Source organism: Engystomops pustulosus, chromosome 7 (assembly GCF_040894005.1).
Source record: "Engystomops pustulosus chromosome 7, aEngPut4.maternal, whole genome shotgun sequence".
Lineage (NCBI taxonomy): Eukaryota > Metazoa > Chordata > Amphibia > Anura > Leptodactylidae > Engystomops > Engystomops pustulosus.
In genome coordinates, this window is record NC_092417.1 from 92,018,814 (window position 1) to 92,045,007 (window position 26,194).

General features: G+C 41.9%; 1 protein-coding gene across 2 annotated transcripts; it reads left to right on the forward strand.

Annotated features, from left to right (window-relative positions):
* The first annotated feature begins 149 nt into the window (after window positions 1-149).
* On the forward strand, window positions 150-24,850 carry WDR88 (WD repeat domain 88). Of its 2 annotated transcripts, none has more exons than XM_072117238.1 (11): window positions 150-293; window positions 1,868-1,978; window positions 7,893-7,981; window positions 9,058-9,121; window positions 9,217-9,349; window positions 9,496-9,625; window positions 9,708-9,892; window positions 11,130-11,212; window positions 21,124-21,192; window positions 23,118-23,210; window positions 24,614-24,850. In XM_072117238.1, the coding sequence occupies exons 1-11, from the start codon at window positions 255-257 to the stop codon at window positions 24,758-24,760; spliced, it is 1,143 nt and encodes a 380-aa protein (XP_071973339.1). In that variant the 5' UTR covers window positions 150-254; the 3' UTR covers window positions 24,761-24,850. The 2 variants fall into 2 exon arrangements, with proteins under 2 accessions (XP_071973339.1, XP_071973338.1); XM_072117237.1 differs by having other exon boundaries at window positions 151-310.
* Window positions 24,851-26,194: the final 1,344 nt, after the last annotated feature.

Sequence of the window (26,194 nt, forward strand, 5' to 3'; positions counted from 1 at the left end):
ATAACTTTTATTAAACCTCCCCCTCGATGTGTGTTCTTACAGTACAGATCTTACTTGGAGATAAATGATCAGATCACCATATCCAACACTTTATGTAAAAGGCAAACATTTCCGCCAAGTTGCCAATAGATGGCGCATTACTGCATGAATTTGAACCAACGCAGCTTCTGTAGCAGGTAGCCGTGGAGACGAGAACCACGGAAGCGTTGAGGGTGAGACCGGACAGTGTGGGAAGATGCAGGAGCTTGGAAGTAATGAGCGGAGACCGGGAGAGGAGGCGGAAGTGTATCATAGTGAGAGGTTGTCCCAGGTCATTGTCTAGCGGCATCACATGTCACTCTCTCTGTAATGTTACTCAAATCACGTTGCAGCTTTAATGTTTTAAGAGAAGTTTAGAAAATGAAAGGAGAAATCTGACTGGATTGTGAAGGGAGTCATTTTTTCTCACTAAACTTTATATGTACTTTGTTAATGTATTATTAATTCCGACGATTATTAGACCCCATAGCGTTATGCACAATATGGCTGAGCAATGGAGTGCCATAATGTTGTTTTCTTTGCTTACCTGTGCATTACATATGCCGGGGTTTAATTGGTTATTACAATTTGTGGTATGGGGTTTGCTACATGCAAAAAAGTACAAAAAATTGTCCCTCTCTCTCTCTTCCATTGAAAACAATTGGAAGCAGATTAGGGGCAGATGAGGGCCCCAAAATCCAATCCAAAAAAAAACTGCTTTAGCAGACTCCTAGTGATCTAATCAGCACATTTAACACTTACTAACTTTAAAGTGTATATAATAAGGTCCTGATCCTTAGCCAATTTGGACTGTCTAATTTAGGACTGAGATTTGTAAGTTCCTACCAAGTAAGAGTTTTTAACCAATGACCATGATACATTTCCGTATTTTTCGGACTATAAGGCGCACCATCAATAAATGCCTGATAAAATGTCTAGGTTCATATATAAGGCGCAGCAGATTATAAGGCGCACCTGATTATAAGGATGAATGACCAGCAGGTGGCAGACCTGTGCACAGTTCAAGGCAGCTGTTGTCTGTAAGTACGGTTCATATATAAGGCACACTGGACTATAAGGCGCACAAAAAAACTTTAGTCCAAGGCTGCAATGATCAACCGTAAGGTGTCTGTAATGAAGCTTTATTCATAATTCTTGGTCCTATTACAGCAAAAAATGTTTAAACTCCAATTGTCACTAGGGCAAACACTTTTTTTTTTGTCTGGATCTACAATTATAAAATATACAGTTTTGACTTACAGACGGTCCCCTACTTAAGGACACCCGACTTACAGACAACCCATAGTTACAGACAGACCCCTCTGACCTTTGGTGAAGCTTTCTGAATGCTTTACGGTACTTTAGTCCCAGACTGCAATGATCAGCTATAAGGTGTCTGTAATGAAGCTTTATTCATAATCCTTGGTCCCATTACAGCAAAAAATGTATAAACTCCAATTGTCACGGCGCCAAAATTTTTTTGTTTGGAACAACAATTATAAAATATACAGTTTCGACTTACATACAAATTCAACTTAAGAACAAACCTCCGGACCCTATCTTGTACGTAACCCGGGGACTGCCTGTATTTTAGAAATCTAAAAATGTTTTATCATTATATATTTCTGTAGGACAGTGGAGTAGCAGATCAATTATTTTATTTACATGACTGTTTTCCATAACTTTTTTGTATAACTACGATATTTTACATTACTGTTTTATATTTCAGGAATGTATGTTACTCATGATATAGCTTCTTATGTTTACTCCATCATTTAAAATAAATGATGTACTACAAAGTACAACACATTCTGAATAATTTTAATATTTATAAGATTTATATCTGCAGGTTCCTTTTAGGATCTTAAGGGCACATAGAGGTCCTGTAAGTTCTTGCCATTTCTGTTTTGAGGATACAAAATTTCTAACAGGTTCCCATGATGGAACAGCAAAACTGTGGGTAAGTGACATTTAACTTGTGAGTTTAAAAACATAAATTTCAAAAATATTGGTATGTCACATAAAATGTTTAAAGTCCCCAGTGTGGAATTGTACACTTAATAAAAAAAGTGTGAAACAACTGAAAATATGTCTTACATTCTAGGCTCTTCAAAGTAGTCACCTTTTGCTTTGATTACTGCTTTGCACACTCTTGGCATTCTCTTGATGAGGTTCAAGAGGTAGTCACCACAAAAGGTTTTCACACCACAGGTGCCCTGTCAGGTTTATTGAGTGGGATTTCTTGCCTTATAAATGGGGTTGGGTCCATCAGTTGTGTTGTGCAGAAGTCAGATGGATACACAGCTGATGGTCCTACTGAATAGACTGTTACAATTTGTATTATGACTAGAAAAAAGTAGCTAAGAAAAACGAGTGGCCATTATTACTTTAAGAAATGAAGGTTAGTCAGTCTGAAAAATTGGGAAAACTTTGAAAGTGTCACCAAGTGCTGATGCAAAGACCATCAAGCGCTACAAAGAAACTGGCTCACATGAGGAAGGCCCCAGGAAATGGAGACCAAGAGTCACTTCTGCTTTGGAGGATAAGTTCATCCGAGTCACCAGCTTCAAAAATCACAGGGTAACAGCAGCACAGATGAGAGACCAGGTCACTGCCACACAGAGTTCTAGCAGCAGAAACATCTCTACAACAACTGGTAAGAGCAGACTGTGTGCAGCAGTCTTCATTATAAAATAGCTGCCAGGAAACCACTGCTAAGGACTGGCAACAAGCACAAGAGACTTGTTTGGGCTAAAGAACACAAGGAATGGACATTAGACCAGTGGAAATCTGTGCTATGGTCTGATGAGTCCAAATTTGAGATCTTTGGTTCCAACCACCGTGTCTTTTTGTGACGCAGAAAAGGTGAACGAATGGACTCCACATGCCTGGTTCCCACCTTAAAGCATGGAGGAGGAGGTGTGATGGTGTGTGGGGGGCTTTGGTGGTGACACTGTTGGGAATTTATTCAAAATTGAAGGTGAACCAGCATGGTACCACAGCATCTTGCAGTGGCATGATATTCCATCCGGATTGTGTTTAGTTGGACCATCATTTTTCAACAGGACAATGACCCCAAACAGACCTCCAGGCTGTGTAAGGGCTATTTGACCAAGAAGGAGAGTCATGGGTGCTACGCCAGATGACCTGCCCTCCACATTTACCAGACCTAAACCCAATTGAGATGGTTTGGGGTGAGCTGGACCACAGAGTAAGGCAAAAAGGCCAACAAGTGCTAAGCATCTCTGGGAACTATTTCAAGACTGTTGGAAGACCATTTCAGGTGACTACCTCATGAAGAGAATGTCATGAGTGTCCAAAGCAGTAATGAAAGCAAAAGCTGGCTACTTTGAAGAACCCAGAATGTAAGACAAATTTTCTGTTGCATCAGTTTTTTGTTAAGTGTATAATTCCACATAGTTTAAAGCATACGTGGGACTTAAAGAGCAGTCATGCAGTGCAAGATTAGTCACCCAGACGATGGCCCAGTACCACACCGAAAACAATTATATCATAGCAATACGCACGGTGGAAGAACAATTAAAACTTAACTTTTACTGGATAATGATAAAATGTGAATACAGTCAATATCCACGACACAAAACGGTGGCTATGCCACTAAGGACATGAGATGCAGAATGTACACAGTGTATGCACAGTGGCTGGCAGGTGATAAACTTGCCACTATAATTTAGACAGGTCTAGTGTACACGTGAGGAATGTCAGTGTGTGGAATCTTAAAAAGATTTAGAACGATCTCACCATGTCAGCGATGTATTGGGAGCGTGGAGGTTCACTTGCCAAATCATCAGGCGTGGGTGAAGGGAGATGTAGTAATCCAGAAGGGGTGAAGCAATGTCCCAATAAAGGAATCTCTCCCTAGTATACCCCAAAATGCTCCCGTCCTGACAAGGACAGTCCACAGCTATTCCTACTAGACACGTCCTCCACTAGGACACTGTTCACAGAGATTGGCCCAACGCGTTTCCTCCAATGTGGTTTGGATTCATCAGGGGCGAAGTACAACATGTGCATAATAAATAGTTTCTGCCATTTCCTCACTTCACCCAGTAGTAGGTGAGAGTAAATACAGGCATTGGTGAGGGTAGGACAGTGGTCCTCTCCATACACATTGTGGCGGCGGTAGCAGCTGTCCGCTGTGTCTGGCGTGCGCACAGACGAACTGCGCATGCGCCAGTTAAAGACACCAGCCGCGGCGTCACAGAGTCCGGACCGGAAGTACGTCATTCATACATGTAAACGCTAACGGCCGGACTCCGGACACACCTCCTATCCATAGCACCATACAGGTAAGTAAAAAAGGGGGGAGGGGAGTGTCCAATAGGGTCCATCATTAACCCCAATGTATCAAGACAGTGAAGGTACAGTAAAAAAAATATATATACACAAAAGTGGCGGTGCAATGGCAACTCCACTCATTCGTGCTGGGGAGACCCCGATGTCGGGGAACACGGCACTTAATATGGGGTAAATTAATTATTTCACTTGATGGCCCAAAGGCAAGATCTATATTGGTACTTATGATATTCAAACAGGTAATCACCATATGAGAAACAGAAACTACATTTAATAACAGATACAATACTTGATAAAGGACAGATCCAATATATCATGAAACAACTAGTTATTGTTCGAGAAAGCAGGCGTAACTTAAAACCTTGTTCAGGCCTCCAGGTGACACTGTCTGAAGGCGAAAGATCCATCTCGTCTCACATTGAAGGACCTTTTTGTCCCAATCACCCCCTCTCTGATTCCGTGAGACTTTCGTGATACCATGGAACTTGATGACATCAGTTCGGCCATTATGTTGTTGAATGACATGTCTCGCTAGGGGGGTATCTCGATGGTGGGCAATGTCGCCAAGGTGGGCGCCTATCCTTCTGCGGAATTGTTGTATTGTTTTGCCCACATATTCAAGACCACAGATACAAATGGCTCTATATATCCCACGTATGCTTTAAACTACTTTGACTATAGTGATATGGCAGGCTTTCTCACAACAGGACTCGATACTCAAACTTGGTTAAGTGAAGTGAAGGACATTTTCTCTGATCGTGACTTTACACAGAAACGCTATATACCGACTTTTAATATAGCCTTCAAAGAACTAACTAACATCTATAAAGACAAAATCACTTCCTGGTGATTTTTACAGCTAAAGAATTTACATCATCAGTGACGGGTAAAAAATATAACATCAAAACGTTTATCAACTGTAAATCGGTAGGGGTGGTATATAGAGCCATTTGTATCTGTGGTCTCAAATATGTGGGCAAAACAATACAACAATTCCGCAGAAGGATAGGCGCCCACCTTGGCGACATTGCCCACCATCGAGATACCCCCCCTAGCGAGACATGTCATTCAACAACATAATGGCCGAACTGATGTCATCAAGTTCCATGGTATCACGAAAGTCTCACGGAATCAGAGAGGGGGTGATTGGGACAAAAAGGTCCTTCAATGTGAGACGAGATGGATCTTTCGCCTTCAGACAGTGTCACCTGGAGGCCTGAACGAGGTTTTAAGTTACGCCTGCTTTCTCGAACAATAACTAGTTTGTATTGTTTCATGATATATTGTATCTGTTATTAAATGTAGTTTCTGTTTCTCATATGGTGATTACCTGTTTGAATATCATAAGTACCAATATAGATCTAGTGAAATAATTAATTTACCCCATGTTAAGTGCCGTGTTCCCCGACATCGGGGTCTCCCCAGCACGAATGAGTGGAGTTGCCATTGCACCGCCACTTTTGTGTATATATATTTTTTTTACTGTACCTTCACTGTCTTGATACATTGGGGTTAATGATGGACCCTATTGGACACTCCCCTCCCCCCTTTTTTACTTACCTGTATGGTGATATGGATAGGAGGTGTGTCCGGAGTCCGGCCGTTAGCGTTTACATGTATGAATGACGTTCTTCCGGTCCGGACTCTGTGACGCCGCGGCTGGTGACTTTAACTGGCGCATGCGCAGTTCGTCTGTGCGCACGCCAGACACAGCGGACAGCTGCTACCGCCGCCACAATGTGTATGGAGAGGACCACTGTCCTACCCTCACCAATGCCTGTATTTACTCTCACCTACTACTGGGTGAAGTGAGGAAATGGCAGAAACTATTTATTATGCACATGTTGTACTTCGCCCCTGATGAATCCAAACCACATTGGAGGAAACGCGTTAGGCCAATCTCTGTGAACAGTGTCCTAGTGGAGGACGTGTCTAGTAGGAATAGCTGTGGACTGTCCTTGTCAGGACGGGAGCATTTTGGGGTATACTAGGGAGAGATTCCTTTATTGGGACATTGCTTCACCCCTTCTGGATTACTACATCTCCCTTCACCCACGCCTGATGATTTGGCAAGTGAACCTCCACGCTCCCAATACATCGCTGACATGGTGAGATTGTTCTAAATCTTTTTAAGATTCCACACACTGACATTCCTCACGTGTACACTAGACCTGTCTAAATTATAGTGGCAAGTTTATCTGTATTCACATTTTATCATTATCCAGTAAAAGTTACGTTTTAATTGTTCTTCCACCGTGCGTATTGCTATGATATAATTCCACATATGTTAATTCATAGTTTTGATGCCTTCAGTGTTAATCTACAGTATTTATAGTCATGAAAATACAGAAAACTCTTTGAATGAGAAGGTGTGTCCAGTCTTTTGGTCTGTACTGTATACATACCATATACACATAAATATTGTATACACACACCACATATGCATAAATACATACATACATCATATACACACATACATACAGTACAATATACACCTATGCAGTAGATACATATCACATATACAAACACATACAACAAATACACACATACATAAAATACTATATACAGACATACAGCATATACACATACATTATATACACACACCACACACCCAATACCCCAGATGCTGGTGCCCCCTAACACTGTAGGCCCCCATATTGGCTGCTATTACTCTAGTTGCACCCTTGGAGCACACACATTTTCTACCTTAGAACCGGTAATGATGATTGCACATTAGAGGGATTTTCCACCATTAAGATATTGATGATCTATTCATAAGTTCAGCCCCAGGCACTACAGATCAGCTACTAAACAGGAATAGAGAGGCTGAAGTGCAGTTAAAGTGATCCACTGCTAAATAGAGAATGTTTCTATACTTCCAGCTCCATTCTCTACGTACTGGAATCTACTGATTGCTAGTTTTGTACCCTTACTGATTTGATATTGATGACGTATGTCCTTATGTCCTTTATAGAACATTGTAGAGAACAACTACTAGCTGCAGCATGTCTTTTGTGTCTCTCTGCTTCTCTCTCACCGAGCTCCACTCTTTATTGCTTTCTTTGCAATGCATGTAATCTGATCCTTCTGTAAGCTGTATGTTTTTTGGGAGAACAGGTTTGATTTATCAGGGATTTCAGAGTGAATGGTAGCTCAAAGGGGTTATCCACTCAAGTGGCCCTTATCCAGAGGGTCCTTTCAATCACTGTCAATGGAACTGCCGCAGATATCCGAGTACAGTGCTTGGCTATCTCTGCCATTGCCATAGAGATAAGTAAAGCACCAGGGTTCATGTATGACTGGCTGCCAGAGCATTCCCCTCTTCTATCGCCCAACAAGGCAGCCTAATACACACAAATAATCAAGGTATTGAAAATCACAGTGCATTTCTCTACTTCATACTGCATTTTCCACAGCATGCTGCCAAAGGATTATAGTACCTGAGGGAAGTGGTAGACTTTCTATAAGTAGCATTTAGATACAATTGTTTTGATAAAATGTGATTCCTCATGAATAAATAATGAATAATTTTTTTACCATTACCATTCCTTTTTAAGGACTTCTCTACCTGCACCCCAATTCATGAGTTTAAGGATGAGCACACTGACCATATTTCTGAGTGCAATCTTACACGTGACAACAAAAGGTGACTGAGTGGTTGTGGATTGTTACATACATTAAGCTGTGGGCCCATTGGGTCACTTAACCAATTTGATTTTAGGACACTTCTAAAGGCATTGTATAAGTGGCCTCCCTGGGCTAACCCTTTACCAGGATTTGAAGCAGAAAAAACATTTCCATGATCTAACTCTGTGTTTTTACCCAATGTATATTATGCTGTAACACCAATAAAGAATGAGGACAAAAGTCGCTGCGCTGTACATAAGTCCCCTATAGAAGGCAATGGTCGCACGGTGGCACCGTACCTCTCCGTACATGGGAAAAAAGATAGGACATGTCCTATCTTTCCGTGCGTTACGGCCCATACGCCATGCATTGCTATGGAGACAGGAGGGGTCACCATGGCGCCAGACGTATGCCCGCCCAGCTACGGCTTGGCATACGTTCGTTTGCATGTGGCCTTATTTTGGCTGTACAGGGATCTGGACTAATGTTGCAGGGAGATCACCATGTAGTTACCTTCTGAGAAAGGCTGGTACTAAGCACCTGATGGCAGACAAGAAAATTCCAAGGTTAGTCAATATTCAGGCAGTAGTGTGGGACTTATGGCATAAAAAAAGTAAGACATTGCAGGGCACAGTGACTATGTCCCTTTTAAGTGGGCTGTCTGGGTTCATAATTGTTAAATAATTGACCACAGGAGGTGTAAAAATAATAAAGAAGTTAGTTATAAAGAAGTTAGTTAAAATTATAACAGCTAGAGGTAATAAAAATTTGTGATCAGTTTGACATTGACAAAGTTGTTATATATATCTCAACAAATCTCATGAAATCTCATGGCTGCATTGGTCACAATTCTGAGTGCTAGACTGCTAGTTACTCTTCAGGATGATTTCTGTATTCTCCAGTAGTGCAATACAAATGAGCTGATTGTTGCGTGGACCTGTATTTTTTTTTTCCAACCTTCTCCACTATGACCTGATGTCAGATCACTGACACGCTGATTTTGTTATATGGAACACATCGCAAAATTGCTACTACTTCTACTTAACATTTCTACTACTAGTGTGATGATTTTCTTTCTAAATACTTGTGTTCTAGGATGGTAACAACATCATATGACAAAACTGTAAAGCTCTGGGATATGCAGACTGGGAAAGTACTGGTAACTATTGACTATTTCACACAATTCTATACATCATTCTATCTATGTTTTACATACAAAATAACATACTCCACTGTATAATTTTATGTTACCAGTGGTCAGTAAGCCTGGACAGTCTTGTTACATCATGTAATGTTTCAGAAGATCAAAAGCACGTAGTATGTGGTGCGGGCAATAGCATCTGTGTCATTGATTCTGCGACTGCCACCAAAGTAATGTATCTAAGAGGTATGTCTTTTACTATGGGAGTTATTCAGCCATTGCATTTTTAACACAAATTGTATAAAATGGTAAACCAAGTAATTCATTTTACCAAAAGCTTTAAATATTATAAAATAACTATAATATGCTTTACTTCACCTTCCCTATATTAGATCACCATGCGTCCACCATAACAAGGTGCTGTTTTGATCCAGAAAGTCAAAGAATTTGTTCTGTGTCTTGTGACAGATCTGTGAAATTGTGGGACATGACTGCAAAGCGTACAACTATCCAGATAAAAGAGTAAGGAACAGTCCATTTCCTTTTGTAGAATTTATGAAGAAGGTAATATTGTTGCTATGGTATATGTATATTTATATTGCAGAGCACACAGCAATGTTATTTCGGACTGTAGCTTCAGTTCTAATGGTCGCTGGTTGTGTACAGCATCTTGGGACAAAAGTTTGAAAATCTGGGATGTTAACACTGGAGATTTCCGCTGCAATGGACCAGATAATCTCATAAACGCCCACACTGGATCAGTTAGCTCCTGCACATTTTCTCAGGATGGTGAGTTACTTTCAATTAATTTTAAATATAAATGTATTTTAAGCTTTTTTTTCTTTCCACCAGGTTTATGTTCCTTTTTTTCCATATTAAAGTTTATCGGGATTTTTAACAAGTCAAAAACAGAACATAACAGAAAAGGAGAATAAGTAAATTAGTCTAGCACAAAAGACACAATACAGGGTGCTAAATTGCACCCAGTGAGGGAATTATAATTGAATGCCACCGCAAGTCTCCAAAATGTCATTGACATCCTGACACGAACTATATCTTACTACAGTAAAGTACAATAGGGGAAAGGGAAAAATGAGGGAGGGGAAGAGAGAGGATGGGGTGGAAGCTGTGTACCCCCCTTTTCCACCTCTCGCCATCAGTTGTACTGGGACTGTACTTTCAGCTCCAGATAGTGAGGAGATGCAACAAAGGAAGTCCTGTGGAACCAAGTTTTTTGAAAAGACACAGCTCTCTTCGGATCGCTGTCCAAGAGACTCTCCGTCCGGTGTAGCTTGTTGACAAGTCTCAACCACTGATGCATGGAGGGAGGATCAGAAGAGCGTCAGCAAGAGGGAATACAGGCCTTTGCCACAATAAGAAGGTGGTACAGTAGAGACTTTTTGTACATGGCAAGGGAAATTTCATGATGATGTAACAAGAACCCAGGAGGGATCATCCCGTTGCTTTCCACGTGTCACCTCGCAAATCATCTCCAACATCAATGTCCAATAGGAGGCAAGTGAAGGGCAGCTCCAAAAAATGTCATCCTCTTTATCACAGCACCAGCAATTCCAGGAGACTTCGGGAAACGTTTTATGAAGTACATAGGGCACCCTGTACCATCTAGTGAGCAACTTATAATTCATTTCCTGAAAGGCCTTGTTTACAACAATTTGTGTGGCAGCACATATATCTTTTCCCTTTGCTCTGTTGAGAGGTTTAGGTTCAGGTGGAACGTAGTCTAGTGTGGGTTTATTAGGAGACCATATTCTAATGAGAGAGAACCCCTAACCGGCTCCCTCTAGTTTTATCTTACTTTTAGATAGTATGATAAATGCAATATACTCAGTGGGACAGAAAAAAAGATTGTGCCAGATAATGGCAAGTAGCATTTGATACTGATGTGAATAGAGCCTCACTCTTTTATAGTATTAGATAGTATTAATCCATTTGGAAAATGTATCACATCAAATAGTAATGAGTGTGATTATAAAGTGCTATATCATGTGGTGTTCTGTCCTTTCAGCTTCTCTTCTTTTATCTGGGGGAAATGATAAAACTGTTGTTCTCTGGGATGTAGGCTCCAAATGCAAGAAGCTTGTGCTAAAGGTAGGTTATCCTAAATACTGTTAAATGTTCAATTTTAATATTGGTAACCCTTTATCAAGAGAGTGAAGATACAGAGTTTTGGCCAGGGCCTACAACACCTAACAAAGACAGATAGAGAAGAATGATGCCTATACACATTGTAAACTGCAAAACAATTTTCTGCAAAACTCTACAGAAAGCTATCAATATAGTGTGAAGGAAAGGTACAAGACAGAGATGCAAAAAGGGGGGCCAGAAACCTACAGACTGGAGTACTGAGCACAATTCTTAAAGCAAATTGTGGCAGGCACGGTTTTCTGAATGTCCAACAAGAAGAGCAGGTGTTAAGAAATCCCAGTGTGGAAGTCCAGTCCTGCATGATCATCATGTTATTAATTAGCCTTATTGATCCATAGCTATGAATAAGGTATAATTACTGAAACGCGTAAGTTTTGATGCTATTTTTATTCCATATGCTGTGTCTTGTACAATTTTTGTCTTTTTTAATGTAATCCAAATAAAATTTACCACGTTTTATCTACAAATCGACTCCTGATGTCCAGCGGGAAACAGTTTTCCTTATTACAAACCTAGGTTTAAACAACAGAAATATAATATGTCATAATACATATAAAGTGGTTCCCTACTTAAGGACACCCAACTTACAGACGACCCCTGGTTAAAAACGGACCCCTCTACCCACTGTGACCTCTGCTGAAACTCTCTGGATACTTTTCTTTAGTCCCCGGCTACAATAATCAGCTGTTATGAAGTTTTATTGATAATCCTTGGTCCCATTACAGCAAAAATTTTTAAATTTTGTCTGGATCTACAATTATAAAATATACAGTTTTGACTTGCATACAAATTCAACTTAAGAACAAACCTATGGACCCTATCTTGTATGTAACCTGGGGACTGCCTGTAATTTAATCTTCCCTGTTCGTGTCAAGAATTAACCCCTTCCCGACATTTGACGTACTATTACTGCATGGCGGGAGGTGCGTTCCCGCAAAATGCAGTAATAGTACGTCAAGCTTCTGGCGCAGGCTCCTGAACGGAGCCGGCGCCAGAAGCTGCGGGTGTCGGCTATATATTATAGCCGACACCTGCCTCTAACACCCGCGATCGGAGATTTCTCCGGTCGCGGGTGTTAACCCCTAACACGCCGCGGTCGCGCTGACCGCGGCGTGTCAGGGGCATTTAGTTGGAATCGGACCCCCCCGCGGCGCTTACCGGGGGGGGGGGTCCGCTGCTCTGATCGCAGCCCCGGGACTGCCGGTGCCCGGGGCTGCGCGATTCTTCTTCCGGGAGCCGGGTCCGTGCCTTCTGGCAGGACCCGGCTGTGACACACTGAGCATGCGCAGCATGCTCAGTGTGTCACATAATACAGTGTAATACATCTGTATTACATCTGTACATGTAATACAGTGTAATACATCTGTATTACACTGTATTAGGTGAAGAATAGCTTGAACAAGCGATCAGTGGATCACTTGTTCAAGCTAACCTGTAAAAGTAAAGAAAAAAAGTAAAAAACACTAATAACACACTTTTGAATAAAAATAATTAATTAAATAAAGTTAAAGTCCCCTAAACAGAAACATTCCCTATACACATCTAATAAAGTGAAAAAACTGAAAATCACCAAAATACCCCACATATTTGGTATCGCCGCGTCCGTAACAATCTGTACAATAAGTCAGAAACATTATTGGACCCGTACGGTGAACGTCGTAAAAACTAAACGCAAAAAACTCGCCAAAAATGTACATTTTCATAAAATCCCTTCACAAAAATGTTCCAACAAGTGATCAAAAAAATGTGCACCAAAATGGTACCACTGAAAAGAACAACTCAACACGTAAAAAATAAGCTCTAAACTAGCACTGTCAACCAAAAAATATTAAAGTTATATCTCTGAAAAATGGCGATGCAAAAACAAATGAGATTTTCTTTATATTCGTTTTTTTCCTGTAAAATATATAAAAAAACTATACAAATGAGGTATCACCGTAATCGTAGTGATCTAGAGAATAAAAATATTATAGTATTTTTAGTGTACGGTGTACGACCCCCAAAATATACAAAAAAAAGGACCCAAAATTGACAATTTTCTTTTCCTCCATACATTAAAGAGTTAATAAAATCTCATCAAAAAGCTACAAACCCACTAAAATGAAGTATTTGTAAAGTGCATCTCATGTCGCAAAAAATAAGCCCTTATATGTCCAAATTGCCAAAAAAATAAAGATTGTATAGCCATTATAAAGTGACAATGCATAATCTGCTCTGAATGGCGCAGCTCCCCTCCATGCCCTGGCGTGTGCTCATAGAGCAGGTTACCACCACATATGGGGTATGGTTATACACGGGAGGGATTGGGTATCAAATTTTGTGGAGCATTTTGGTATTTTATCCACTGAGAATTTGTACATGAAAAACACATTAATTTAGTAAAAAAAATAATAAATTTCAAAATTGCATCTGATTTTGTTTTAACCCCTGTAAACCAATTAAAGGGTTAACAAACTTCATAAAAGTTGTTTTACGTACGTTGAGGGGTGTAGTTTCTATAATTTTTTTAAATTTTTATTGATTTACAAGTACAAAACAGAGTAAGAACAAGTACAAAATATATTGCATAGTGGCCCCCTTGTGGGGTAACAGATATCAATAATTGTTAAATACTGTAGGGCATTCTCTTGAGCACTTTCTTAGCCCACACAACATACAGAATAAATAAAGAGAAACAAAACGTAACCCCAACTGGGAACCACAGACATATTATACCTTAAACCTGCTGCCCCCCCTCCCCCCCCCCTTGTGGCTGGTGGCCCCCTCCTGACTGGGTGTCTACAGTGCTCAAAATGCATCCTATGATTTTACCATTTTTCTGGAGAGCGCCTCCAACAGGCTATTAGCTTTCTAAGTTCATTAGTGATTCACTCAACAGCATATAGTCCACCTTTCTTTTCCACTCCTGAAGCCCAGGCGGTTTTTTATTTTTCCAATTGTATAGTATCACTATGCGGGCCATTAATAGCCCCTTCAATGCAGCATATATCCCCTTTTTTGGGCCCAATATACCAATCTTTGTACCAAGAATGCAGTTTTTCACCTCATATGGGACCGTGCACCCACTTTGCCCTGTTATAGCTCTTAGTACGTCATCCCAATAACGTTTTAGCTTTGGGCACCTCCACATCATGTGAACTAAATCTGCGTCCACAAGTTCGCATCTGGGACATCTCTCTTTGTTCCGTGATCCAAAGCTATTTAACAATTTTGGGGTATAGTGGACTCTATGAATTAGAAAAATTTGGGAAACGATATAAGACAGGTTCTTAGTAGTGCAGTTGATCATGCCCATGGCAACCTCCCACTCCTCTAACGATAAGTCTGGAATGTCTTTTCCATTTTGCATAACAGTATGGGGCGTTACTTAAAGAAGTATCACTGTCCAACACTTTATACAATCTGGACAGTAGGCCCTTCGATTTATTCTGAGTTCTTAATACATTGATTAGGGGGTGTCGTACTTCCCTAAAATCAACCCTAGTAAGGGACGCATTGAAAGCACACCGAAGCTGACCATACTGGAGCCACTCCCCTTCACCGATACCGTATTGTAGAGACATATCCTTTTCTGTTTTTAACCCTCCATTGTCTATTATTTGGTGTACAAATTTTACCCCCTTTTTTCGCCAGTACCTAGATCCCTCTAATGGGGCTAACGTCCACTCCCCATCTCCCCAAAGGGGTGTTTCATACAGAAAACTCTCCCAACCTAAATCTATCTTTATTTTTTCCCATACCCATTGCATTAGGTGAAATAAAAAGAAAAAGTGCTCCTTAAATTCTACTTTTGCCAATACCCTAGATTCCAATAAACTCCAAATATTCATTCCCTTTAAATAGTCATAACTCGGTTCAAGTGTATATATAATCTTCTCCATATCACAATCAATAGTGTTTTGTAATTGTGCTGCCACAAAATATTTGCGAAAATCCGGGATCGCAAATCCTCCTCTATTAAATGGTGCATATAATTTATTCAAACAGATTCGTGCTCGTTTTCCCCCCCAAATTAATTCCCTCATTATCATTTCCAGAGACCTAAAACATATTCTTGGTAACACTAAGGGGCTATTTTGCAAGACAAAGAGGACCAGTGGCAATATCACCATTTTGCATAGAATAAGCCTAGCTGCTAGAGTAAGGTTCAATTTCTTCCATATATCCACCTTGCGCCTAATTTTTGTTAACAGGGGTTGCACGTTTAGTTTTATATAATCCTTTGGATTTTTACTAATGATAATACCCAAATATCTCATTTCAGCCACCCTTTCCAGCTGACCAGGGATTTGAGTGTCCTTGTCTAGGGGGTCCAGCAATAAATAGGAGGACTTGCCCCAATTAATCTTTATCCCCGACATGCTGCCGTGTTCTTCTATTAGGGCGATGACATATTGAAGCATTGTGCCCGAATGATCTAAAAACAGCAGCATGTCGTCCGCATATAGCTGCAGCCTGTCTTCCACTGCGCCTCTAACAAACCCCCTTAACAGGGCATGATCTCTTAACTGACATGCCAGCGGCTCCAGCGCCACCGCAAACAACAGCGGTGACAGCGGACACCCCTGTCTTGTCCCTCTGTGCAGGCTCAATGACTCTGAAGCCCTGCCATTAATACTTACCCTAGCCGATGCACCTTTGTATAACATCTTTACCAGATTGATGAAATGAGGGCCAAACCCCATCCTGCCAAGAACTGCCCAAATGTAGTCCCACTCGACGCGGTCAAAGGCTTTGACCGCGTCAAGTGAGACCAGCATCCTGGTGCCCTGCGTTACGCAATTTGTCTGTAGATTCCACCATATATTCAAAATATTGTTGCGAACCGATCTCCCCGCCATGAATCCCGACTGATTTTCGTGTATTACTGACCCACAAACTTTCCGGAGCCTGGTGGCCAAAACTTTGGCCAACAGTTTATAGTCAGAATTCAGCAGGGAGATCGGTCTGTATGCTTCCAATTCCTGTGGGTTCTTACCCTCCTTTCGCAGCAATATAATTAGGGCCTCACTCATAGATTCTGGTAGTGAACCTTTGGCCAGGGAAAAGTTATAAACATCCAGTAGCACCGGAAGTAATAGTTCTGAGTACTCTACGTATACCTCTGGAGGTGTCCCATCGGCACCTACAGCTCTTCCCTTGGGCAAATTTCTTAGGGCCTCCCGCAGTTCATCTATAGTAATAGGGCTTTCTAATGTTGCTAGATCTTCACTAGGGATCTGTGGAATTGAGATATTTGACAGTGCCTCTTCAATTTTTTTATAATCAACCTTGAGTTCAGAGGAATAGATCTCTTTAAAATATTCCATAAACTCCTTTCTGATGTCTATTTGAGAAGTTAACAATTTACCATCCCTTGCTCTTAATACACTAATCGTCTCCCTTGGAGCCTGGCTCTTAATCACCATTGCCACTCTTTTCATGGACGTATAATAGCCCCCTATTGCCCTCTGATTGTGGCCTTCCAGTTCTAAGTGTGCTTTCTCCATACAGAGCATACTCAACCCGTCCTGGGCCTCTATCCATTGATTATAATTTTCCTCGGTTGGATTTTCAAGGAGACTTGTTTCTAGGTCCAATACTCTAGATTTAGCCTGCTGTAATTTTATTTCCTTATTTTTCTTAACATGTGCAATGCAGCCCCGTATCGAGCCCCTCAAGTATGCCTTCAATGCGTCCCAGCTTACACCCTCATCCTTCACATTATTCCAATTGTCCAAGAAAGTCTTTATATCCTCCCTTATCCTACGCTCCCCCTTAACCAAGCTAAAGAGAAAGGGTTTAATTTTGTAGAAAGTGATCCCTGTGGTGTTGCAGTTTATCAGAGTGAACCAGACAGGGGAGTGATCTGATAGTCCCCTTGCTCCAATGTTGATTTTACCAATACTGCTCATTCCCCTGTCATTTGATAAAACAAGATCAATTCTCGATAAGGTACTATGCGTTTTGGAAAAACATGTATAGCTACACCTCGAGGGAAACCTCTCTCTCCACACATCATGGAGGCCTAGCTCCCCCAATGTTCTACCAAAGGAGTTTAGATGGTTGACCATCTGGATTGGGCCTTTCCTAGCTCTATCTAGTACTTCGTTTGCGACCTTGTTGAAATCACCCATCCAATATATTGGAATATTATTATACTTATCTGTCTGTTTCCATATGTCTACAAATGTATCTACGGGTGCCGTTGGAGGGAGATAGACCCCCACCAATACTACCTCACGCTCGTCCAGTAGACAATAGAGAATAATATATTTGCCCTGTTGATCCACTCTCAGGGAGAGTTCTCGGAAGTTGGTACGCCTATTAATCATTATACAGACTCCTCGGGCATACGCCGAGAAGGTGGCATGATAGTAGTGGCTCAACCAGACCTTCTTCACCTTGTATATGGACTCCTTTAACAGATGGGTCTCCTGTAAACATACTACATCTGGTTGATACGAGGAGCATAGGTCAAACACCGCTCTACATTTAGTCCTATTATTCAAACCTCGTACATTCCATGACAATAATTTAATCATAGTAGCACTGTATCACATATTGTATTAACATATTGCCCAACCAGTTTTGGGGCCACCAGTCACCCCCAACCCAACCCTCCCCCCTCCCCTTCAAATGCCCAGGCCAAAAATTCCCTGGACTCATCTCAGAGCAATTACCTCTGCCGGGGCAGAGCTACCCACGGACTTTACCTATTAAATTTTTATGACCCGTTCTACCCATTCGTTGGCTTCTATTGGATTTTCAAAAAAAAAGGATTTTTGTTCATAGATAATTTTGAATTTTGCCGGGTATATCAATGAGTACAAGATGCCTTTACCCCTCAACCTCTTTTTCAAACCCACATAATCAGCCCTCTTTTTTTGCACCTCTTGGGGGTAGTCTGGGAAGATCATAATTGGGGCAGAATTGTATTCCAGTTTGCCAATCTTTCTTAGACTCCTAAGGATGTTGTCCCGGTCCCTTGTTGAAAGGAGACGCACCAGGATACTCCTCGGTGGGGCGCCCACTGCTCTTGCTTTAAAGGGCACTCTGTGTGCTCTATCCACAAAGAATACCCTGGTGCGGATCTCCTCCGAGAATGTTTTTTCCAACCAATTGGACATAAAGGCTGTTACATCTTCCCCCTCCACCCCCTCCGGGAAACCTACAATTCTTAAATTGTTCCTTCTTGACCTGTTTTCCAAATCTAGAAGTTTTTGTTGAACCAATCTTTCTGCTCTTTCTAGGTCTTTCACTCTTTTTTGTATATTCGCTGCGGAATCCTCAACATTCCCTATTCTCGTTTCCGTTACTTCAACTCTTTCTCTGAGGGTATTAATTTCAGTGCCGATGACATCTATTTTGGTCTTCATGTTCCCTATTTCTTTCAAGACCTCCCCTACTGCCAGGGTACATTGCGCGATCTGTGCGGAGATGTCCTTAAGGGATGGACTCTCTGCTCCTGCGGCCATAGCCCCTACTCCTTCTACCATAACCTCCTGTCCTGCCTCTTGTTCAGGCGACCCCACTCTGCCTTTTTCCTCAGCTTTTTTCCCTTTTTCTTTCGTTGAACTAGGGGAGTGAAGGTATTTATCCATTTTACCTACTTTTGATTTCGCACCTGGGGAGAGCACCCCTTCTGAAAGTCTACCCTTTACCCCTGTTTTATTCTGCCTCTTGCTCCCCATCGTGCTTCGCCCCCCCCCCCCCCCCTAACTACAGAGTTATACTCCAACCGGGGTCTTGCAGCAATAGCCGGGAGCACAAACAGTTAAGCAGCTAATGGTGCAGGTCGAACCCCTTTCAGGCAAAGGTACAACAGTCCAAAAAACAGGGGGGGAGAGGGTTAGCAAAATAGATGGTTATAGACCAGGCCTCACTGTTACAGCAGAGAGGTCGCAGTCCAGTTAGCAGACAGGTTATATAGAGATCCTTGTTAGTTAGTTGTAGAGGTTAGCAGGATGAATGGTTATGGACCAAAAAGTCACTATTAAAGCAGAGAAGTCGCAGTCCAGATTACAGGCAGAGTACAACCAGAAAGGTCTTTGTTAGTTAATTATAGAGATCAGAGCCCACTCTGGGGTAGACCTCTGACATGCCGCACACAGCCGGAATAGAGTTGAGCAATCAAACAATTGCAAATAACTAGGTTCCACTATAGTGCACCAGAGTAAGCAAGTTGCTGCTCGTATAGAGCAGAGGGACAGCAGTGTTAGTATAGTTAGTATAGTTAAATCCTCTTCAGTCGCCTAGAGATAAAATTTTCCAGCAGCGACACAGTTTAGCAGAAATGTTAATTAAAGGCACAAGGGCCCAGACTTACATGACAGCTGCCTCGTGCTGGCAACATCAATAGGACAGCAGCATCACAGGTTGACGACCAAGCAGCAACTAAAGGTAAGATTCAAAGTCTTACCATATCTGCAGGCAGAGAGGTCGCTCAAGATGCACTTCCTCACTGTGTGGTTGCGCTGAATGGGTCTCCATGGGTCCTCAGATGGCAGCGCTAGAGCAAACCTGTGGAGCGCCAGCACTCCACGATACAACAGCTAAGCGGGGGGGGGGGGGGGGGGGCAGTGCTTCACTATGATTCCTGCTAGAGGCTTCCCAGCTACCGTGCTGGTCTGGTTGTCACCAGCAATCCCCCGTCGCTGGAACAGGTGCTGCGGCTGTCCTCATCGGATCCTCTGCACTTTGTTTAGTTGAGGACCGCCACTGTGCCAGCCAGGGTGGAATCAGGCGGCATCGCGGCAGTCACCAGCATCCACCTCCGTTCCTCATCATCCTCGGCATCCTCGGTAACCGGGGGCCCGCAACAGAGAGGCGATGTTTCAGTCCGTGGCCCGCTCTAACCCCGGCGTCGCGGCAGCACGCGTCAGCACGCCTCCCGCGTCATGCTCCTCCCCATATGTGGGTCTATAATGGGGTAATTTATGGGGTTTTACTTTTATTTAGGCCTCTCAAAGTGACTTCAAACCTGAGAGGGTCCCTCAATAGCAGGATTTTGCTTTTTTTTATGAAAATGTGAAAAATTGCACCTAACGTTCAAGGCCCCATAACATCCTACAAAAATGATAGTATGTATAAAAAACCATGGAGGCATAAAGTAGACATTTGGTGAATGTTAGTTATTACATTTTCTGGTGTTATGACTCATGTGTGGAAAAAGTAGAACATTTTGAATTGCAAAAATTGAGAATTTTTCCAAATTTTCACCAAATATCTGATTTTCTAATAAATAAATGCAAAACATACCACCAAAATTTTGTAACTAACATGAAGTACAATGTGTCACGAGAAAACAATTTCAAAATCACTTGGATATGTTAAAGCGTTCCAAAGTTATAACCACTTATAGTGACACAGGGCAGATTTGAAAAAATGGGCCGTGTCAGGAAGGTGAAAAGTGGCTTCAGCGTTAAGGGGTTAATGAAACTATTACTTTTATTTTATTGGTGATATTCATTTTTTTAAGCATGGTGATGAGCTATGGGGGTTCTCCTTACTAGCCTGAAAATTTAGGCAGTAGCATAACAAATGATCGCCTTGTGTCTCTACTGCAGTTATCGGCCTAGACAAGGAACATCTGAAATGTTGCAGTTAAATGTAGAATGGTCAGAGGAGCCTGAGAACTGATTTTTTACGGGAGAACTGGGTTACTAGGGAAAGTTAGGTTGTGGGTGCAATCTGTATATGGCCGTGCCTGGGGCACAAGAAGGTGCAATCTGCTTATCATGTGTGTACTCACGCAGAGTATATAGCAAGTCTATCAGACGCCCCTGGCTGACACCATTAACCATGGATTATCATCTGCTTCTTTTAATCTGTAAACTATTGTCGTTTATAACATTGCATTATTTTCACATCAGGGACACACCAATTGGGTTCTGGATGTTGCACTGAGTTCCTGCAAGAAGTGGATTCTTTCTTCTTCACAGGTAAATGCATAAGATTCTTCCTCCTCTGTCTTAGCCTGCTAGATACTCACTGTTAATCAATGTATATTGATAACAGATGTTAATCAATGTATATTATATTTTCTCAAAAAGTAAGTAGAAGTAGTTTAAGGGGATTGTGGGGGTATGGGGTCCATTTTGTTCTATACAAGATTTCTCTAGAAATAATACAAAGATTGATTCAAAGCAACCATTTGGCCAGGATAGTACAAATATGTCAAACCAGCATTTAGACGATGGCCCCGCCAGATCGCACCCCCCCCCCCCCGCACCTCCCCTCCTGAGCCACCCGCCTTCCCACCCATCCCCCTGCATGGCCGAGCCGCCCCCGGCACAGGTGACCACCTCCCCGCCCATCCCCCTGCATGGCCGAGCCGCCCCTCGGCACAGGTGACTGCTTCCCCGCCCACCCATCCCGCTGCATGGCCGTCCGCTCCCCAACACAGGTGACACTGCCTCCGCCTCCCTGCCCGCCCCCCAGCACAGATGCCCGCCCATCCCCCTGCTTGGCTGAGCCATCAAACCCCCCGCCCGAACAAGCAATATATGTATATCTATGATGTGGTTTTTGTATATGCTGTGTATATGGTATGTATGTAAATGCTCAATATACTGAATGTGCGTGTCTGTGTATTTCCCGTATGTGTGTGTATATGCTGTATATACTGAATGTGTGTGTATTTTTCTGTGTGTGTATATACTTTGAGTTTTTATATACTCTGTGTATTAGTGTATAAAGGTATATGAGTGCATAAATGTGTGTGTTTAAGTGTATACTTGTATGTATATGGGTGCGAGTATACAAGTGTAGAACTTTATGTGTGTGTGTGTATATATCAGTGTATAAATGTGTGTAATTGTATAAACATGTCTGTATAAGGGTACATTCACAAGAACATATGGGGGCGTATATCTGGGGGCAAGGCGGCTGTATGTAGCTGTGTTTCTGGGGATGAGGCGGCTGTATGTAGCGGTGTTACTGGGGGCGAGGCGGCTGTATGTAGCAGTGTTACTGGGGGTGAGGTGGCTGTATGTAGCTGTGTTACTGAGGGCAAGGCGGCTGTATGTAGCTGCGTTACCGGGGGCGAGGCGGCTGTATGTAGCGGTGTTACTGGGAGCGAGGCGGCTGTATGTAGCTGTGTTACTGGGGGTGAGGTGGCTGTATGTAGCTGTGTTACTGAGGGCAAGGCGGCTGTATGTAGCTGTGTTTCTGGGGCGAGGTGGCTGTATGTAGCTGTGTTACTGGGGGTGAGGTGGCTTCATGTAGCTGTGTTACTGCTGGGATAGTGGATAGTGAGCACGAGGACGTGTATGTATGTATGCTACACTCCACCACATTTTGCGCCCAGGGGCCCCCACCAACCTTAATCCTTCCCTGAAAACAGCCTTTAGCCCAGTTATGTTTTCTGTAAAAGGAGAAGATAATTTGGTCATATTATTGAGGCTGGAAGGTTTTTGTCTACTAAAATATTTGAATCAGGTTATTTTTTAATTACATGGTTGTGTTAGCTTGTCGATTGATAAATATAGAGACTTCAAGACTTTATTTTTTGAGGTTTGGTTTGAAGTGGCTAAAGAATCCCCTAAGGATGAATAGAACAAATATGTGGGGTCTTGATACATACATCTATAGGTTGTCTTTGTACATGGGAGCCAACTTTAAAGACTGTGCACATTACATCTTTTGTGGAGTACTACTACGTGGACTCGGATAAAGAGTACGTAGCATACAGTATAGCGAAAAGCTTCACACGGTTAGAAAGCATGTTAGTTCTGAAGTATAAAAATGTTGAAATATAACAAAAAATTTTACCAATTATGCTGTCTGGTCCATCAGTCCATGAATGCAGTCACATTAAAGAGAAAAGCAAGATGCATGTAACTATATTCATGTTTGCATCATGCAGGACTCTTCAGTACGATTGTGGAACATAGAGAATTATGAAGAAATACCAGCTGTAATTGAAAACAAGAAAGCCATTGGTTCTCGGCTGTCTCAGGTAAATGTCCATTATAAGAAGTAAGCATTAGCAATAAAGGAAATCTACCATCAAAACCCAACATGACAAGCCAGGAACATCTACTCATATATCCAGGCACCGTGACACTATCCTTGGCTTCCTTCCTTCTAAAATAAACTGTTAAAATTATGCCAACAAGTCTGAAGGGCTCTTGGGGTTGTTAGCAGACCCCCTCCGTGCTCAGGCTTGTACACTGTCAAAACCTCCTTCTGCCTCAGCACTTACCCCCTCTCTCAGCATAATCTCAGAGGGAGGGGGAAAGGGCTCTGTGCACTCTATAACAGTCTGTGAATTTGCCTCACAGAGGGCTCTCATAACGCCCCCCCAGAGCCCTTCTGGCTCATAAGTTTGATTTTAGAAGGAAGAAGGCCATAAAAGGATGGCAGATTTCTTGTTTCTTGTGCTTGTTTCAGCATAAGAAATTGTACTTTTTAGTTACAGTATTTAATATTCAATTTCATGTACTGGGAAGAAGGAAAATAATTCCAAAGACGGTGAAATTGGTGAAAAATGCATTTGTACCATTTACGTGTGGGCTTTGTTTTCTGGCCAAATGACAAATCTCCTTTATTCTTTGAGTCAGTGTGCTCACAGGATAGAAAATTGTGTTTCAATACATTTAAAAAAATTAAAACTTTCTGTACGACAAAAAAAAAAATATCTTTGTTTCACCATTTTCTGACACTAATAACCTTTTCATGCTTTGGTGTACGGAGCTGTGTAAGGTGTGATTTTTTTTTTTTTTTTTAACTAGATGAGCTGGCATTTTTATTTTCATTTCTAAACATTTTCAGATTATTTTAATTTATTTTTTTAAAACTTTTTTTATTTTACATTTTTTTTAGACCCCTTAGGGAGTATGATTGCTCCTATCATATACTGCAATGCTACTGTATTGCAGTATATGGAGAATTAGCTATGCTGCACACTGTTATAAAAACACCAGGCTCTCATGGCAACTGATCGCCTCTCTCCTATGATGTCACAAGGCCAATGACATCATGGTGAGCGACAATCAAAGCCAATATGGCGCGGCCCATGCGCTGATGGCAGCTTTGCCGGCAACAGCCAAAGGTTTAAAACCTGTGATCGGAGCCAGCACTGATCAAGGGGGTTACCGGTGGGTCTTTGCAGCAAACACCTGCATTGAATTGAGAAGGCTCTGGCACTGAGCCCTCTCTGTACTCCCTTAATGGACTTGAGATGTAAAGAGAAGGAGGACTAAGAGGATTGGGGAGGTAACATTGGTATTTGTTGTTTGAAAACCTGGGTAAAAGATAGGATGGCAGATATTGCATCTCAGCATGTAGTTATCTAGCTGATGAGATGTTCATGTAAAGTTTGGATTCTCTGCTAAAAATGCAACTATGTACCTTTTTCAGTGTGAAGAATGTAAGAAGCTATTCCCAGTCATACACTCGGACAATACAAACGTGATCACCAGATGCTTCTTCTGTCGTCTGCCTACCTCAACTGATTGTGTGCCCTCTTTACCCACTGCACCACAAACAAGCTCATGTGCCATTTGATATAATAATATTATTTTATGTTTTATGATTTTTTTTTTAATTATTAATGCACATCAGAGAGGAGAGCATTATTAAATATTCCTTGTTACATTCTGGTTAACTATGCTATAACGCATGTGTAATATTACATATGTGTGTATGTATGTGACTGTGTATGTATGTGTATCTACAGTATATAACCATATAAGCCAAAATATTAAAGGACATCTACCACCAGGATGAAGGATTGTAAACCAAGCACACTGACATACTGGTGTGCCCCGTCTGGCAGGATCTTCTACTTTTCTTTCAGTTTCTTATTCCCTTGTTTTTACAAAAAAAGGCTTTTAAAATTATGCAAATGAGCCTGGGTGCTGTGGGCTTCATAGGGGTTAATGGAGCTTGGAGCCCTTTAGGCTCATTTGTATACTTTTAAAAGCCTTTTTTTCTCAAAAACAAGGACATAAGAAGCTAAAAGAAGAGCAGATTCTGTCAGAGGGGACACACACCAGTATATCAGTGTGCTTGGTTTACAATCCTTCATCCTGGTAGTAGATGTCCTTTAAATCCTAATATAGTGTGTGTCTCCCTCCTGCTGCCAAAACAGTTCTGAAAAGGCACAATTGCATTCACGTATCTGTATATTTATGACTGCCTGTGCGAATCTGGGTATGTGCTTGTTTTTGGGTCTCTTTATGTGCACCAAGAAAGAGTTAATAAACTCTAGTAAACAAGTTTTACTAGAGGCACCATCAAAAATAGCAGTAAATATTGGCCCTTGGTATATCCCACCCTGGCTGCTTGCTTACCCCTCAGGAATCCAATTTAAATTTATGAAGGAGAAGAAAGAAGCTCATTCCGCTAAGGTTTTGGTCAGTTTCTGTCAAATATAATGATAAAATAGCAAGAGAAGAAACTCAACAAATTAGTGGGGTTCATGACAAAATGGATCCATCCAGAATTTGCCTATACTGGTAAAGGATAAAACCGAAAACCCAAACCACGGCCTGGTCAGTAGTTTTGCATGTAGCCCCATTGGAGGCTGGTGTTTTTCAGCTAGCGCCATCACTGGGGCCAGTCTGTTGTGACTGGCATCATTGAGTAGCATAGGTGGCAACCATAGGGGTAAAAGGGGTTTTCCCACAAAACAATCCTGTGGATCGGGCCTAACTTTCTGATTGTGGGTTCTCAGTGATGGGACCCTCACAGATCACTAGACAGGGGGTTCGATGTACCCTAGTCAGATCCCTCGCTGCTTCCTGAGGTGACCGGAGCAGCCACTCACGCAGGGTCGGACTGCCCCATTCATCTCTATGGAGCTGATGGAGATTGCTGTGCACCATTCTGATCATCTGTGGGGGTCCCATCGCTGATACCCCCACCAATCAGCAAGTTAATCTCTATCTTGTGGATAGGGCCTAACTTGTTTAGTTGGAAAACCTCTTTAATGCAGAA